At 35.4% G+C, this 16,150-nt stretch overlaps 1 protein-coding gene across 6 annotated transcripts in view; it reads right to left on the bottom strand.

Moving 5' to 3' along the window:
* PTBP3 (polypyrimidine tract binding protein 3) overlaps positions 1 to 16,150 on the bottom strand; it is a 90,461-nt gene that overhangs the window by 18,509 nt on the left and 55,802 nt on the right. For all 6 annotated transcript variants that reach the window (XM_070375104.1, XM_070375103.1, XM_070375106.1 and 3 more), the window contains 2 exons: positions 8,640 to 8,750; positions 7,017 to 7,191 (listed from right to left, as the gene is read on the bottom strand). In XM_070375104.1, coding sequence (XP_070231205.1) covers positions 7,017 to 7,191; positions 8,640 to 8,750 — 286 coding nt within the window. The remainder of the gene's footprint in view (positions 1 to 7,016; positions 7,192 to 8,639; positions 8,751 to 16,150) is intronic.

Raw genomic sequence — 16,150 nt, 5'->3', positions numbered from 1 at the left:
AAATGGTCCCAGACACAGATCCTTTGATGTTGCAAACAAGTAAATTCTTTCTGGAAGAACATACCATCTTGAGACTAAGAAGTCTCACAAGTTATTTCCCAAGTAAGTGAATAACTCAAAAAGAAGAAAGTAGAAAAAGAAATATCTAACTGCAGAAAAATAACTGCAAAGACTTCAGACATTGGAATTATCAGATGAGGATTCTAAATAGTATGTTTGGAAAAATAAAAGCTATGCTGAAAAGTATCTACAAGGCAGATGATACTTAAAAAAAGAATAAAATTTCTAGAAATAAAAAGCACAATTACTCAAATTTAAAATTATCAGACAAGTTTAACAACATATTAGACAAAGCTGAAGAGATCATTAATAAAATGAAAGGCCTTAAGGAATTATTCAAGATGCAGCTCGGAGAGATAAAGGAAAAAACAGGACAGAAAGTTTAAGATACTCAGATCAGAGTAAGAAAATTTAACAGGTCTAGTCAAAATTCCAAAAACTAAGAAAAGAAACAGTGTGAAGATGGCATATGTGGAAAGATCACTTCTAGGACCAGTAAAAGACAACAATCCACCAAATTAAGATGCTTCTAAAGGGTATGTAATAATATATTATGGTAATTTTAATTTCCATTTTGCTGATGACTAGGGATGCTGAGCATCTTTTCATGTGTTTATTGCCACTCATATACCATCTTTTGTAAAATATTTTTTCAAATCTTGTGCCCATTTTTAATGATTTGTTTTCTTATTATTGAGCTGGGAATTCCCTGTATACCTTGATGTAACTAATTTGTTTTCTTCAAGTCTATAAGCTTGCCTTATAGACTTATTTATTGGTTTTGTTTTGGCCATGTCACACTGCATAGCATGTGGGATTCCAATTCCCTGACCAGGGATTAAACTCGTGTCCCCTGCAGTGGAAGCACGCTGAGCCTTAGCTGCTAGACCGCCAGGGAAGTCCCCCTTCCTATGTTTTATTCTAGGAGTTTTTTAGGTTTAAGTTTACAGACAGGTCTAAGATCCATTTCAAGTCAATCTGTCAGTATGGTGTGAGATACTAATCAAAATTTATTTTTTCCAATATGGATATCCACCTGTCCAAAAACTACTTGTTGGAAGATTCTCCTTTATTGAATTTTTACACTGGCAATTTTGCTCAAAATCAACTCATCCTATATATGTGGGTGAATTTTAGACTCTATATGCTTCTCTACTGATTTATATATCTATCTTTTCAACACTGTCAAAGTCGTTTGATTACTGCACTTTATGTTAAGTCTTGCATTTATTTCCTTTCACTCTTCTAGATACTTTTCCATTTCTACATAAATTTTAGAAGTTCAATGCATCTTATTAAAGTAAAGAGAAAAAAATTAGAATATTTAGAGAAAGGAGTTAATAAAAGTTGAGTATGAAATCAAGAAACAACAACACTGCATTTGTATATTAGCAACACTATGAAAACCAAATGATGGCTAAAATTTACACTGCATCATTCTAAGCTCTTACGTACATTAGCACATGTAATATTCATCACAACTCTTACCAGTTAAGTATTATTATGTTCATCTCACATATAAAAAGACAGAAGTACAGAGCAGTTAAGCAATTTGCCCAAAATTACACAGATCAAAAAGACTGGTTGAGAATTAGAACCTTAAAAGTATAGCTCTTAGGAATAACTCTAACAAACATATGTAAACATACTTTCACAGGGAAAAGTCGTCAAACTTTACCCAAAGACATTAAAGAATACACAAATGGAGAGGTGCACAATGTTCAAAACCTGGAAGACTCTATTGTAAAGATGTCAATTGTCTTCTAAGTGATTTATAAAGTCAATATAATCTAATCAAAACCCTAAGAGTGCTTTTTTCCCCCTTTGAGGACTTGAAAAGCTGATCCTAAAATTTCTAAGTGTAAATGGTCAAGAACTGCCAAGATCCTCTTGAAGAATAAGAGACTTAACTCTGTCAGACACTGAGACTTCCGGTAATGACAAAAATAATAAATAGACCACTGGAGCAATGCCCAGAAAACTACTTATGCAAATATTAACCTCCAGTTAATGGTATGTGTTAACAATTCTGAAACTTTCTGTGTATTATAGGATTGAGCAAACGGGTAAATATGTTGAGGCCAATGGAAACTAGATCTCTCATTCCTGAAGAAAGGAAGCACAATATGAAAAACGGTGCTCAATGAGAATCGGAAGTACCAGTTAAATTGGAAGTATCAGTGCTCAATTAGAATTGGAAGTATCAGTGTTTTTTAAAAAACACACACAGAGAAATATATGAAGTACACATACACATCCACTTAAAGTTTCTAGAAGCAATGATACCGTATTATCAATGAGCATATATATATAGTGCCTTAATACTGATTTCCACTAAAGGGAACCAGGGCTCATTGGAGAAATGGCTGACTGCAATGCTAAGGCAGGGAAAGTAAAGAAGATTTGACACATCTTCTGCCAGAAAGTAATGAAGTGTGCATACAATGATGAGGACACGTCAAAAGGCCACAGAAACTTGTATGAAAGGGCTCCCACTGGCCAAATCTGGGATAGTTTGAACATAAAATGAAAAACAATAATATGAAATTACTGCCCATATAATAAGAATTTACAAGTGCATATTAATGTGAAAAAATAAGTAGAATGAATAGTAAATAAGTCATACAGAGCCAATGCACAGTATAATGAATATAGACAGTAATAGTAAAATGATGCAATGGGGTAAGTATCACTTATCCCAGCGATCACACTATACCATGTAAATAGAAAGTAGCACATTATAAACTTACATTCACATAAATGCAGTAAAAATGGATGAATGAATGGAGTGGTAAAAAAAGTCCTTTATAATAAAACCCCAGCTATCAAATCAGGAGGAAAGATGAAATTAGCAAATCACCAATACAGCAACAACCATCACGGTGACAACTATTTTAGGCAATGGATATTAAAGCTGAAGTGTGAAGGACTTCCCTGGAGGTCCAGTGGTTAAGACTTCATCTCCCAATGCAAGCAATCCAAGTTCAGTCCCTGATTGGGGAGCTAAGAACCCACGTGCCTTGTGTCCAAAAATCCAAAGCATAAAACGGAATCAATATTGTAACAATCAATAAAAACTTTTAAAATGGATCACATCAAATAAAAATCTTTAAAAAGAAAAAAACAACTAAAGGGTGAAAAGTGGTAAGAAACAGGCTGTTTATATAGTCTCAACATATCTTCCCTACAAAAAAGTGTTTTTAATTATAAAGAGGAAAAAAGTAAGACCACTGGAAGAAACCACCTTAAGTGATCAAAGTTAACATCACCACGAATAGGATAAACTGGCAGCAATCCTGATGTAATGAAACGAGAAAGACACAACATTATTTCAGCCAAAAACCCAGACACACATATTGGGATACATTCTATTAAATACTCAACCCTGAACTCTTCAAAAACTTAAAGGTCATAAAAGACAAAGAATGAGGAAATGTTTCAAATTAAAGGCCTCCACAAGACATGACAAATAAATTAACCTGATACTGGTTTGGATCCCTACTAGAAAAACATTTTCTCATAAAGAACATTATTTTCACAACTGGCAAAATTTTTAAAAGATCTATGGATTAGATAATGGTATCATATGAATGTTAATTTTCTGATTTTGTTATTTACATAAGAATGTCCTTGTTCTTAGAAAATATACAATGAGTATTTAGAAGGGACATCATGCCTGCAACTTATTTTTTTCTTTTTACTGCAACTTATTTTCCAATGACTCAGAGGAAGAAAAAAATACCACACACACACACACACACACAAAGAGAGATGATAAAGTAAATGTGGTGTGATGTTAATAATCAGAGAATCTGAAGGATGCAGGAGATTCTTTCAACTATTTCTGTAACTTGAAATACTGCAATAGTCACTAAAATACTACACACTTTAAAATTTCTAAGTGTTTATATTTATAATGTCAAAGTAACAAAGGATTTTTTAAAACATGACACAAAAACACAAACATAAAGGGTATGGCAAGTAAATTCGGCCATATAAAAATACCATGAAGAGAATGAACCAAAAAGCCAAAACTGATAGAAACTATTTGCAACACATAAAACCAACAAAAAGACTAGTGTCTAGGATATTAAAGAATTCCTACAAATAAACAAGAAATGACAAGAAACTAAATATAAAAACAGGCAAAAGAATTAACAGAAAATTCATAAAGAATGGCCAACAAACATAAGTTTAACCTCATTGATAATTAGGAAAATTTCAAAGCAGCACTGTTCATAATGGCCTCAAACTAAAATAACCCAAATGTCCATCAGTAGTAGCACAGATAAACCAACTATAAAATATTCATACAGTGGAAATCTATACACTTGACAGTGTTGAAAATGGATAAGCAAGAGCCATATATGTGAACATAGATGAATCAAAAAGGAAAACAGTTTGCTTCCATTTAAATAAACTTCTAAATATAGGAGAAAAATCTCTAGCACTTAGGGCTGCATAATGAGTAGTAAAAAAAACAAAACCAAACCACAGGAGAAAAGCAAAAAAGCAAAAGCAGGACTACCATCAAAAATTTGAGACTACAGATATATTGGAGCAGGAGAATGGGAACACAATAAACAAGAGGGGTACAAATGGTGCTTCCACAGTATGTGTATACATTTTATTTCTTAATCTGGGTAATATGGATATTTAAAACTGTACTCAGGGGCTTCCTTGGTGGCTCAGTGGTAAAGAATCTGCCTGCCAATGCAGGAGGATCTTTGATATAGGAAGGTCCCACATGTCATGGAACAACTAAGCCCGTGGGACACAACTATTGAGTCTGTGCTCTAGAACCCAAGAGTCACAACTACTGAAGCCCACACGCCCTAGAGCTCATGCTCTGCAACAAGGGGATCCACCCCAGCTAGAGAGCAGACTCTGGCTCGCTGCAGCTAGCACAGCCATAACTAACTAAATGAAATTAGTAGAATAATGTTAAACATTTCATGAAAAAAAAAAATAAAAAACTATATTCACATATTTTTACAAGCTTTTCTATTAATATAATATAATATAATATAATATAATATAAATAATATCTCTAAAACAGATCAGGAAGACCCCAGAATGCTTACAACTTAGCTCTAAGAACCTGAAAGGGTAATCTTTAAAAGAAAGAACAGCTAGGTAAGTAAGGAACAGAGACCTGGAAGTGTAGCATTTTCAAAGCCAAGAGAAAAAAAAAGAGGGAATAGTGAACCATGTCAAATATTTGTGAGAGGCAGAGTAAAGTTTCATACAACACCTAAAGGTATTGTTCTCTGTTTGATAAATTACTTATCTTACAATGTACATACTATTTGCAATGACAAAGGACTTATTAACACAATAAGAAAGGACAGCAACATTTTGATATTTTATATTCAGAAACCAAAATTCTTAATTGTATTTTTAAAGTGTCCTCCTCCCACAATGCAGAACATCAATTACACCAACAGTATGTATTCAATTACTGGAATATGTGCAGTTCTGCACCTGATAGCCAAGCTTTGGCAAACTTGAATGACAGCCCCAGTTCCTATCACTTGCTATTAAAATGCTAATTACAAAGACCTTTGGCTCTGCCAAGTTGTACATATGAGTAGAGGCTGATAACAAATACAGCCCCCTTCAGTATCTACAAGGGATGGTTCCAGGACACTCCCAGCCCCCTCAAGGATGCTCAAGTCCCTTTATAAAATGGCACACAGTATGTGCATATAATCTCTGCACATCCTCCTGAATACTTGAAATCATCTCTAAATTGCTTATAATACCTAATATGTTGTAAATGCTATGTAAATAGTTGTAAAGACAATGTAATGCTATGTAAATAGTTGCTGGTACAAGGCAAATTCAAATTTTGCTTTTTGGAACTTTATGAAGCTTTTTTTTTTCTCCAATTATTTTTGATCTGCGGTTTGTTGAATCCACAGATGCCAAACCTGTAGACATGGAAGGCCAAATGTATAAAACACAAAAACTTGGTTAGACTAAAACAGAAACTTTAACAATTCAGGGACATGAACTGAACAATCCACTTGACTTTTTTCAGTTATAAATAATAAAAAGCTTTTATTTTAAATTTACTGTTTTCTAGAAAATTTGGACAACTATTTGGCTAAGGATTCTTTTTTCTCACCTGTAAAATGAAGATAAACTAAATACCACTTAAAGTCTCAATTAATATTTTATGGTGTCATCTGGCAAAGAAAAATCAATCACAAAGGGTAATAAAATTTAATACCTTATCTAAATAATAAACCACATTTGAGTGCTGCAAAGCCAAAAAGTACATTAACCTAGTGATATATTCAACTAGGCTATTCACTACTTTTCCTTTTACATAAAGGTTTACTTCAAAAGTTTAGATTACTGAGACCTGATCTTAAATAAAAGAAGGAAGCTCTTCAAAGCAACATTAGCATGAGTAATGCAGAAGATTGTATTCTTATTAGTGCAAAAATGCAATTTCACACAAATTTAGCGTAATGACGAAAAGTTCTGATGTTTAAAAAACAAAATCCTCTTCTCTGAATAAAGAAAGAACATACTACCAATTCAGGCCCTTGTTTTAAAATATCACTACTTTAAAAAGGAGAAGTATTTCTCTCAAGAGCACTTAGGTCAATATTCTGCTGGCTATAAATCAACTTGTTTAAACCAATGGTAATATATAAGACTATTAAATCCAGACAAATGGTTGTATGGTTTATAAAGAATGAGCAATATTCTTTAATTAATGGTAGAAAATAAATTCAATTTTAGGTATCCACTTGTTTTTGACAACTAATAGAATCTACTAATATTAAGATTCAGTTAATGAAGACATTTTTGTTCCATGAGTCTCCTTTTTCTCCTGAAACCCTGAGAGAATCCAAGAAGAAATCATCTGACATATATGGATTAACAAATTAAACTTGTAACTTCAGAAAACTTGTTCTACGACCCAAAACAGAACTACTCACCAAAAGCAGCAGCCATAGGGGGTTCAAGGGATGGCTGGCCATCACCAGTGGGAAGGTCTAAGCGAGTGAAGTCTCTGCTTTTGTCATTATTATATTTCACATTAAGGCTGGTGAGCTTGGAGAAGTCAATACGCAGAGTGCAGCATGCATTATAGATATTCTGGCCATCCAGAGCCTAAAGCATGTAAGAAAGGGACTGATGTTTTGCAAGACAACAATAAATCAAGTAGCCTCTACTTTGACAAAAAGTGGCAATCAGGCATAAAGCAGAGAGGACTAAACTAAAAGCCAAAGAATTGTATTTCCTTTTACCTTTATCACTAACTGTGTGAGCCTAAGAGAGAAAATGAAAACTCTATTTCTCAGTTTTTTCTTTGGTAAAGTGAAAATTTCTATTTTATCCATGGTAAGATAAGTGGAAGAGGAGAAATGTATAAGCTTGAAAAACTATAATACATTATTGTACACTACTAATTATGATTATGATTATTTTAAAATGTTTAAATATATTTAACATTTCATCTTAATTTATATTAGTGTAGTTTATATAGGTTAAGATGATATAAAGTCTTTGTAAATGGTACTTGTCAGAACCACAATATGTGAAACAGTATCAACCACTTTTTTTTGTTGTTGTTGTAAATTTATTTTCTTTGAGTAACAAGATTGAGGGAAGTTTTAAGTCAGAGTAGATACAAGACCAAAAATTAGCAATCTCTTCTTTCACAATGATAAAGATCTTCCGAAGGGATATTTATAGCTACTAATGACTTCCACAAACTCTTGAATTTACAAAAAATAGATATCAGAAACTAAAACACAAAAAATACGTGTACTAAAAAACGCTTACTTATCATAACCATTACTGACGAGTATGCCATCGTAAAGGTACAGAACAATACATGCAGGTAGAGGATGCAGCAAATACCACGGTCATTCCTAGTCAAGAGCCAGACACTACGTGACACGCACAGTGTGCCCACCTCAGTCTCCATCTTCGGGAAAAATTAGAAATGCTTCAGACACTGATACAAGATAGAATTGGAGTTAGGGATAGATCTCAGTAGGAGATGGATCAAACATAACCAAACTGAACGTGAAGTTTTATGTTTTGTCAAAAGACAAGCACTTGTGTGCCAAAAACAAGACAGTATGAATTGAAAGCAGCATATTTCCTAAGACTTAATGTCTGTCAATTTAGAGCTCAATGAGATTCAACAGTGAATACGGTTGCAAAAATACAGAAATCAATCAATCTTTGGCTCACTTAATAGAAGTAAATGAGGGCACTAGAGCAAAGATAATTCTATTCTATTAGTTAGATTATATCAGGAGAACTTTGTGCAACTCTGACTTCAAATATGACAAACAGAAATGAGTCCCAGAAATATAAGAAATGATAAGGGATTTGAAACCATTTCATATGAAGAAAGAAGTAGTTTTTAGACTATAAAAAGAGCAAAAGGAACAGTACATTTAAAAATGATAAATTAGTTTGTATATTTTATTACAATTAAAAAAAAAAACATAGTAAACTATAGCACAGGAGAAGACATGATGACCTTTGGTATCACTAAAGTGACTATAATAACAAGTGAAAAATGAAACAAAGATCATAATTACCATTTTGGCATAATGTGCATTCAATGGGTCAGCATACTGAAGCAAGGCTTGAAACTGATTATTCTTTGTAAAGGTGATAATCTTTAAGACTGTGCCAAATTTAGAAAATATCTGGAAAAAAGTTCACATTAGGTTAAATTTAAGGGAAAAATTTAGCTAACTTATCCTTATAAATACAACTTGATTCATAAACCTCAGTTTTAAATGAAAAGAATATCCTTTATTAAAACTACTGGTACCAAAATTACTTAAATCAGGCCTAAGATGTTCATGTTCTAACACCCATACATGGCTTAAAACAGTGCCTGACATACAATAGGAACTAAATATTTAACCTATTTTGTAACTTGTCACAATTGCACAGTACTGAAACAGAAGGTCACAACAGGGATTAATTAGCGCTATGAGATAGTGGTGTTGCAAAGCGTATGCCTAGAGATGGAAGAGTCACACACAGATCGACTATTTCAGCCCGAGAATCAGCATCTATTTCCTGAAACTTTTGTAGAAAGAAAACTACAAAATATTCAACAAAATGAAGCACAAAATGTCCAATGCTCTATTAATTCATCAAATAGTCATAGAGAATCGTTGTAAGCTCTGAAAAAAGTCAGGAGTGAACAAAGTAGAAACAAGAATCTCAGCACTGGTTCATCAATTTTAAACAACAGCACCACACTAATGCCAGATCTTGATAACAGGGGAAACAGTACGTCTGTGGGGGAAGGAGGCATACATATTCTGCTCAAAGTGTTTTGTAAACTAAAAATGCTCTAAAGAATTCTAGTAAGAAAACAAAATGTGAAACGGGAGAAAAACTAGAAAAGAGAAAGAGAACGGGGGAGGAAACCACAAACAAGTGCAGTTAAGTAGGAAACAGTTATCAAGTTGGCAGATACATGTCCAGGTATATCTTGGCAGATATATAAAAAAGTCGCTTTAAATGCCAATGTTCTTAATACGCTAATTAAAATACATAACTGTTAAGAGTGGGCTTTTTAAAAAGTACATGCAAGACCCAACTCTAGGTTATTGGGGAGAAATCCACTTTAAATATAAGGACTTAAGCTAAAGAGAGAGAAAGATACACCATGCTAACACTAATTTTTAAGAAAAGCTGGCAGAGCTATATTCATTTCTTACAAGGCTGACCTCTGAAGAAAAATTATCAGGGATAATGAGGGATGCTATATAAGATAATGGGAGTCATTTATCCAAGAAGACAGAACAATCTTTAAAATGTATGTGTGTAACAAAAAAGAACCAAAATACTTAAGAAAAAAAGCTGTTAGAACTACAAAAACACTATTGTTGTTGGAGACTTTAATATCCCTCCAATACAGACTTATGGATAAGTCTGTATAAGTCTGTATTGAGACTGTGAACAAACGTACCAAAGGGGAGAAGGGTTGGATCTAATTGACATTTATAGAATAATATATCCAATAACAGCAGAATACGCATGAACACCAAGATAGACATATTCTGAGTCATAAAGCACACTTAAATTTAAAATAATAAAAATCATACAATGTGTATTCTCAATTATAGATTTAAACAAGAAACCAGTAACAGGAAAAAACACCTAGAAAATCAGAAGGAAGGTAGAAAGAAAGAAAGGAGTCTCTGCTCTTGCAAGGAAAGACAAGACAATAAATAAGCAAATAAATAACAATACCTGGTCATACAAAAGTATTTTGTTTTAAATAAAAGGGAAAGGGATGAGCGTGATGCAAGTTGGAAAGGTGCAAGGGTGCTCCAGGAAGGCCTCTCTCAAGTCTTTGGAGAAGAGGAATTAACAGAATGAGGGGAAGGTTCCTACAGAGCTCTGGTCACCAATGCTCTTACAACACTTGTTCTACTTCCCCAGCACAGAAGTTCACGGCCAGGGTTCCTACAATGCATTATGCTTTCCTCTGACGTCTCATTTTACATTTGTTTTTTCATAAGACAGAAACGTGTCTTGCTTCTTAAACCTAAGTATTCCCTATGCTGGTAAGAATTTGCTGTCATTACACACTATGTATGTGTTTCCTTAATAGGCAAATATCCTGCTTTTTTATTATCAGAAAGAATGATCATGAATAACTATCCTAGAGGACAGGCAACAAAAGATAAAATAGAAAAATTCAACTACATCAAAATTAAAACCCATGTTCACCAAGACTATCAACAGGATTGAAAAGGCAACACACAAAATCAGAGACAATATTCTCAAATCATTTATCTGATAAGAGGTAATCTACAGAAATATGAAAAGAAGTCCTACAAGTCAAAAACAACAAAAACCCAATTTAAAAAACAGGCAAAGGATTTGAAAAGAACTTTCTCCAAAAAAAGGGCTTTCCTGATAGCTCAGCTGGTAAAGAATCCTCCTGCAATGTGGGAGACCTGGCTTCGATCCCTGGGTTGGGAAGATCCCCTGGAGAAGGAAAAGGCTATTCACTCCAGTATTCTGGCCTGGAGAATTCCATGGACAGTCCACGGGGTTGCAAAGAGTCGGACACAACTGAGGACTTTCATTTCACTTCTCCAAAGAAGACAATCAAATAGCAACAAGCACATGAAAAGACGCTCAATGGCAACTCGTGTCCATACACAGATGAATGAATAAACAAAATGTGGTGTATACATATAATGGAATATTATTCAGCTTTAAAAAGGGAGGAAATTCTCACACATGCTACAATACCGATGAACCCTGAAGACGCTGTTCTGTGAAATAAGCCAGTCTCAAAACAGCAAATGATGAGTGACTCCACTTTTATGAGGAACCTTGTTGTTGTTTAGTTACTAAGTGGTGTCCAACTCTTACGACCCCATGCACTCTAGCCTGCCAGGTTCCTCTGTCCATGGGATTTCCCAGGCAAGAATCCTGGAGTGGGTTGCCATTTCCTTCTCCAGGGGACCTTCTCGACCCTGGGATTGAACCTGTCTTCTATATTGGCAGGCGGATTCTTTATACCACTGAAGAGAGTCAAACAATTCTTATAAGAGATCAACAAGACTCGTGAAACTAATTTGTCTTGGAAAGGATCACCAGAAAATTCCAATCTTAAAGATGTAGTCTGAAGGCTCTCTATTGAAATTTGAGATGTTTAAAAAAATATATAGTTAATTTCATTATGGTCATACTTCAGGGTTCAAAATGTTAAGACCTTAATCCCTCATATAACTCTATTTTGAAAAACACTAGGAAATTTTTGTTTTGCTCTTTTAATGAAAGGTTTGGTCTTATAATAAGTACTTCCTAAATACACCCTCATATCCTAGAGAATAAAGTTTATAAAATAATACCATGGACTTCCCTTGTGGTCCAGTGGTTAACAATCTGCCCTGCAAGGTTTGATCCCTACGTTCCCCTGGTCAGGAAACTAAGAAGATCCCATATGCTGTGGAGCAACCAAGCCCATGTGCCACACCTAGAGAGTCTGCAGCCGCAACTACTGAGCCCATGCACCACGATGAAATACCCCATGTGCCGCAGCGCAGCCAGAGAAATCAATAAATAACTTCAAAATGTATGTGTGTGTGTGTTATGGTTACAGTCTCAATACAGACTTATCTGTAAGACTCATCCACACTATTTACATCAACAACTACAGTAGTTCTCCGATACACCAAGCGGTTTCAGACTTCTATGCCTATATATGTGACTTTTCCCCTGTTCCTGTATCTCTTTATATAATGTCTAGGAAATTTTCATTTATTCTCTTTCAAAACTCAGCTCAGGCAATAATGCCACCAGAAAATTCTTAGCCCCACCCAAACCTCAATAGAGTCCATTTTCTTTACCAAATATTTTTATCCCCTTCCTGGCCTCGTTGTTTTACTTATACTGTATTATACATTTGTCTATATATGTCTCCTTTAATTAGACTGAAAGTTCCTTGGAGGTATATTGCTTGTCTTGGTCATTTCGTTAGCATTGACTACAATTCCTGGCACATAAGAGGCACAGAGTAAAAGTTTACTTTTAATTGATAAGAAAATTACACTCTGAGACCTGAGTGAAGAATAACTGCAACACGCAAATTTTAAAATGATAAACATTTCTTATGTAAACTATCTTGTTAAAGAAGTAACAAGAACATATAGTTTGCTCTAAAATTTGGGATTTTTATACTATATTATGCTATAGGACCTAGTTAAATATCACTTAATCTTCAGATTTTGTTAATGTTTAGATCCCTTTCTCTTATTTAATTTGAACAAGAGCCTGAAGCATATCCTCCCTGGCAGATGTGTTTGGCTATATAATTTTCATCTGAATGTGCTAAGAGAATATAAATGTACTCATCTGGTTAACCATGTTCTCTAGAGCTTCCTGGACTGTATTTACTGAGGAGCTACAAAGATCAATCTGATATTATTAAAGTAAGCAAACACCAATATCAGGGAATTCAGCAATGCCTTAAGTGTGATTTTTAACAACTTTTTATAATTATCAAAACACTTATTTTTAAATAGATTTGGCTTCAAAAGATCAATATTTAGGAAAGTTTCATATATATTTTTATTGATTACAAGGTCTTTGACAACTTCCCTAATAAATATACTTTGCTGTCATAAATTCAAATACACAGAGACTCAACTCTTGATACGTCTTGTGCATTTTAATCTTTTCAGACTTCAAAATGGGACTAATAAAATACAAGAGATCAGATTCTGGTAACATTAATCTTCAGGGTGATGAAGATTAATAAAGAGAACTTGCCAGAAACTGAAAATGTTCACTAGTATTCACTTGAAAAAAGCATTATTCATACTAGAAATTTCTAAAATAGCAGGCACATTAGCTACAATTTGTTTACAATAGTTTTTGTAGGCAACAAAAAAGGTGACTTAAAAATTAGAATTTGGAGGCTTCCCCGGTGGCTCAGTGCTAAAGACTCTGCCTGCCAATGCAGGAGACACAGGTTCGATCCCTGATCCGGGAAGACCCCACACACTGTGAATAACCAAATCTGTTTGCCGTAACTATTAAAGCTGTGCCCTAGAGCCTGGGAACCACAACTACTGAGCCCAAGGGCTGCAACTACTGAAGCCCATACAGCCCAGAGCCCGCACTCCACAAGAGGAGAAGCCACTGCAATGAGAAGGCCGCGCACTGCAGTTCCACAGTACTCCCTGCTTGCCACAACCAGAGAAAAGCCCACAGAGCAATGGAGACCCTGCAGTCCAAAAGAAATAAATAAGTACTTTTTTTTAATTAGAATTTTATATTACTAGTGTCGATTCTTTTATTTGATACGGTAATAATTGATTTTTGCAAGCTATTTATCTTTATACTTCAATTCAAAAAGGACTTATCTGTCTTTCATCCTGAAGAGACTCATCTATTGGACCTCTGTTGGACATAACTAACACCATACATGATGGTACTTCAATGTAATAAATTCCAAAAAAATACTGTTTTGCCTTACTCCGTTAGTAGACAAAGAAATTTTTTAGAATGCAGGGCTGAGTTTACATAATGGATCAGTTGATGAATGCCTTCTTTACCTACAAATACTAAGTGATGCCATTCAATCCCACAGCCTTAAGTGCCAATAATACGCAAATGATCACCAATTTTCCAGTCCTGAATTTTTACGCTCAATACAGACTTATTTCCCAAATGTTTCTTCAATACCTCCCATTGGATGTCTAACAGGTATCTCCAATTTAAGTTGAAAATATACTCTTGATTCCTCCCCTATCTCCCACCCTTGCCCCACATCTTTCCCCCCCTCAGTCTTTACTATCTAGTATAAGATGGCTCTGCTTTACCAGAAGTTCACATCCACAATCTGGAAAGCATTGACGGTTACTCTCTTTCTCTTTATATCTCACATCTACTCATCCCATCAGCACATCTTTCCAAATACATATGTAATCACCACTTCCAGTGCCCACACCCCACCTGGGTTACCACCACCTCTCACTGGACTGTGCTAAGAGCCTTCACTTATGCCATGTAATCACCACTTCCAGTGCCCACATCCCCACCTGGGTTGCCACCACCTCTCACTGGACTGTGCTAAGAGCCTTCACTTATGCCATGTAATCACCACTTCCAGTGCCCACACCCCACCTGGTTGCCACCACCTCTCACTGGACTGTGCTAAGAGCCTTCACTTATGCCTGTGTGTGTGTTAGTCACTTAGTCGTGTCTGACTCTTTGCGACGCCATGGACTAGCCCGCCAGGCTCCTCTGTCCATGGAATTCTCCAGGCAAGGATACTGGAGTGGGTTGCCGTTTCTTTCTCCATCACTTATGCCTATAGTTCATTCTTAACATAGCAAACAAGAGCGATTCTGTTAAAACATTCAGCCTGTCGTCTCACTCCTCTGCTCAAAACCCCCCATGGATTCCTATTTCACTCAGTGTAAAGATTATAAAGGCTCTTCTCTGAGCCTATCAGTCATAGCTTTCGTATTTTTTTATATCCAATGACAGTCTTTTTTCTGATATTTGAATACATTAAGCACACTTCCATTTTACGGACTTTGCACTTGCTGTTCTTTCTGCCACTTATACACATAATTTAACACCCTCACATTCTTCAGGCTTCTGCTCAAATGTCTTCATATTGTAAATACTTCTGAAATAGCACCATTCCCATCTCAGTCACTCTTAATTCCCCTACCATGAGTTAAAGGAAAAACACTAGCTTCCACAGATGTTAGCAGTTTAGCTAACGTCAACTCTTCAGCAGAGAATACAGAAAAATTTGCTAATTATAACATGTACAACCAACTCCATGTATTTCCCAATCACAATATTTATCACATTTCACACTATTACTTACATCTTACCCAGAGGCCACAAGAGCAAGGATCTGTTTCTTACAAAGCAAATGCCAGCTTCTTACTAGAATCCAGTAAGTACAGCCATCATTTCTTGAGCGCTTACTATGTAACAGGCACTGCTTTAAGTGCTTTAAATGCATCAACCCATGAAATCCTCATAACAAATGTATAAAAGAGATACCATCTTCATCCCCATCATATAAATAAGAAAAAGACATAAAAGCAGCAAGTTTCTTGCCCAAGGTTATGGAGGTAGTAAGTGGTGGAGCTAGGGTTCAAACCAGCTCTAGAAACTGTATCCTTTATTACTTTGCTATACTATACTTAAATCGGCTAATGGAATAGAGTGCCAGGGGTAAGGGCTTAGTTAATGTAATTAGAGAAAGACACTCTGAGGAGGTGAATTTGAGCTGAAAACGGAATGATGTAGATTCAGCTAAGTGGCTAGGCCTAAGAAACAGAAGACAGAAACGGACTAAGACAGAAATAAGAAGGGTAAGAGGAAGAGGGTCAAAGAGCCAGAAAAGCCAGGGTGCTAAATAAGCAGAACAGTCAGGACGTGAGGTTACAGAGACAGTGAGAGGTCTTGATATGGGGGCATTAAGGGCCCTGGTAAGGAATTTTGCTTTTTCCAACAGTAGTGTGACGGACGGAGAAGGCAATGGCACCCCACTCCAGTACTCTTGCCTGGAGAATCCCATGGATGGAGGAGCCTG

The sequence above is a fragment of the Bos mutus genome, chromosome 8 (genome assembly GCF_027580195.1).
Source record: "Bos mutus isolate GX-2022 chromosome 8, NWIPB_WYAK_1.1, whole genome shotgun sequence".
In the NCBI taxonomy this organism is placed as follows: domain Eukaryota; kingdom Metazoa; phylum Chordata; class Mammalia; order Artiodactyla; family Bovidae; genus Bos; species Bos mutus.
Note: the sequence above shows the minus strand (reverse complement) of the source record. Positions and strands in the feature narration are given on the sequence as shown.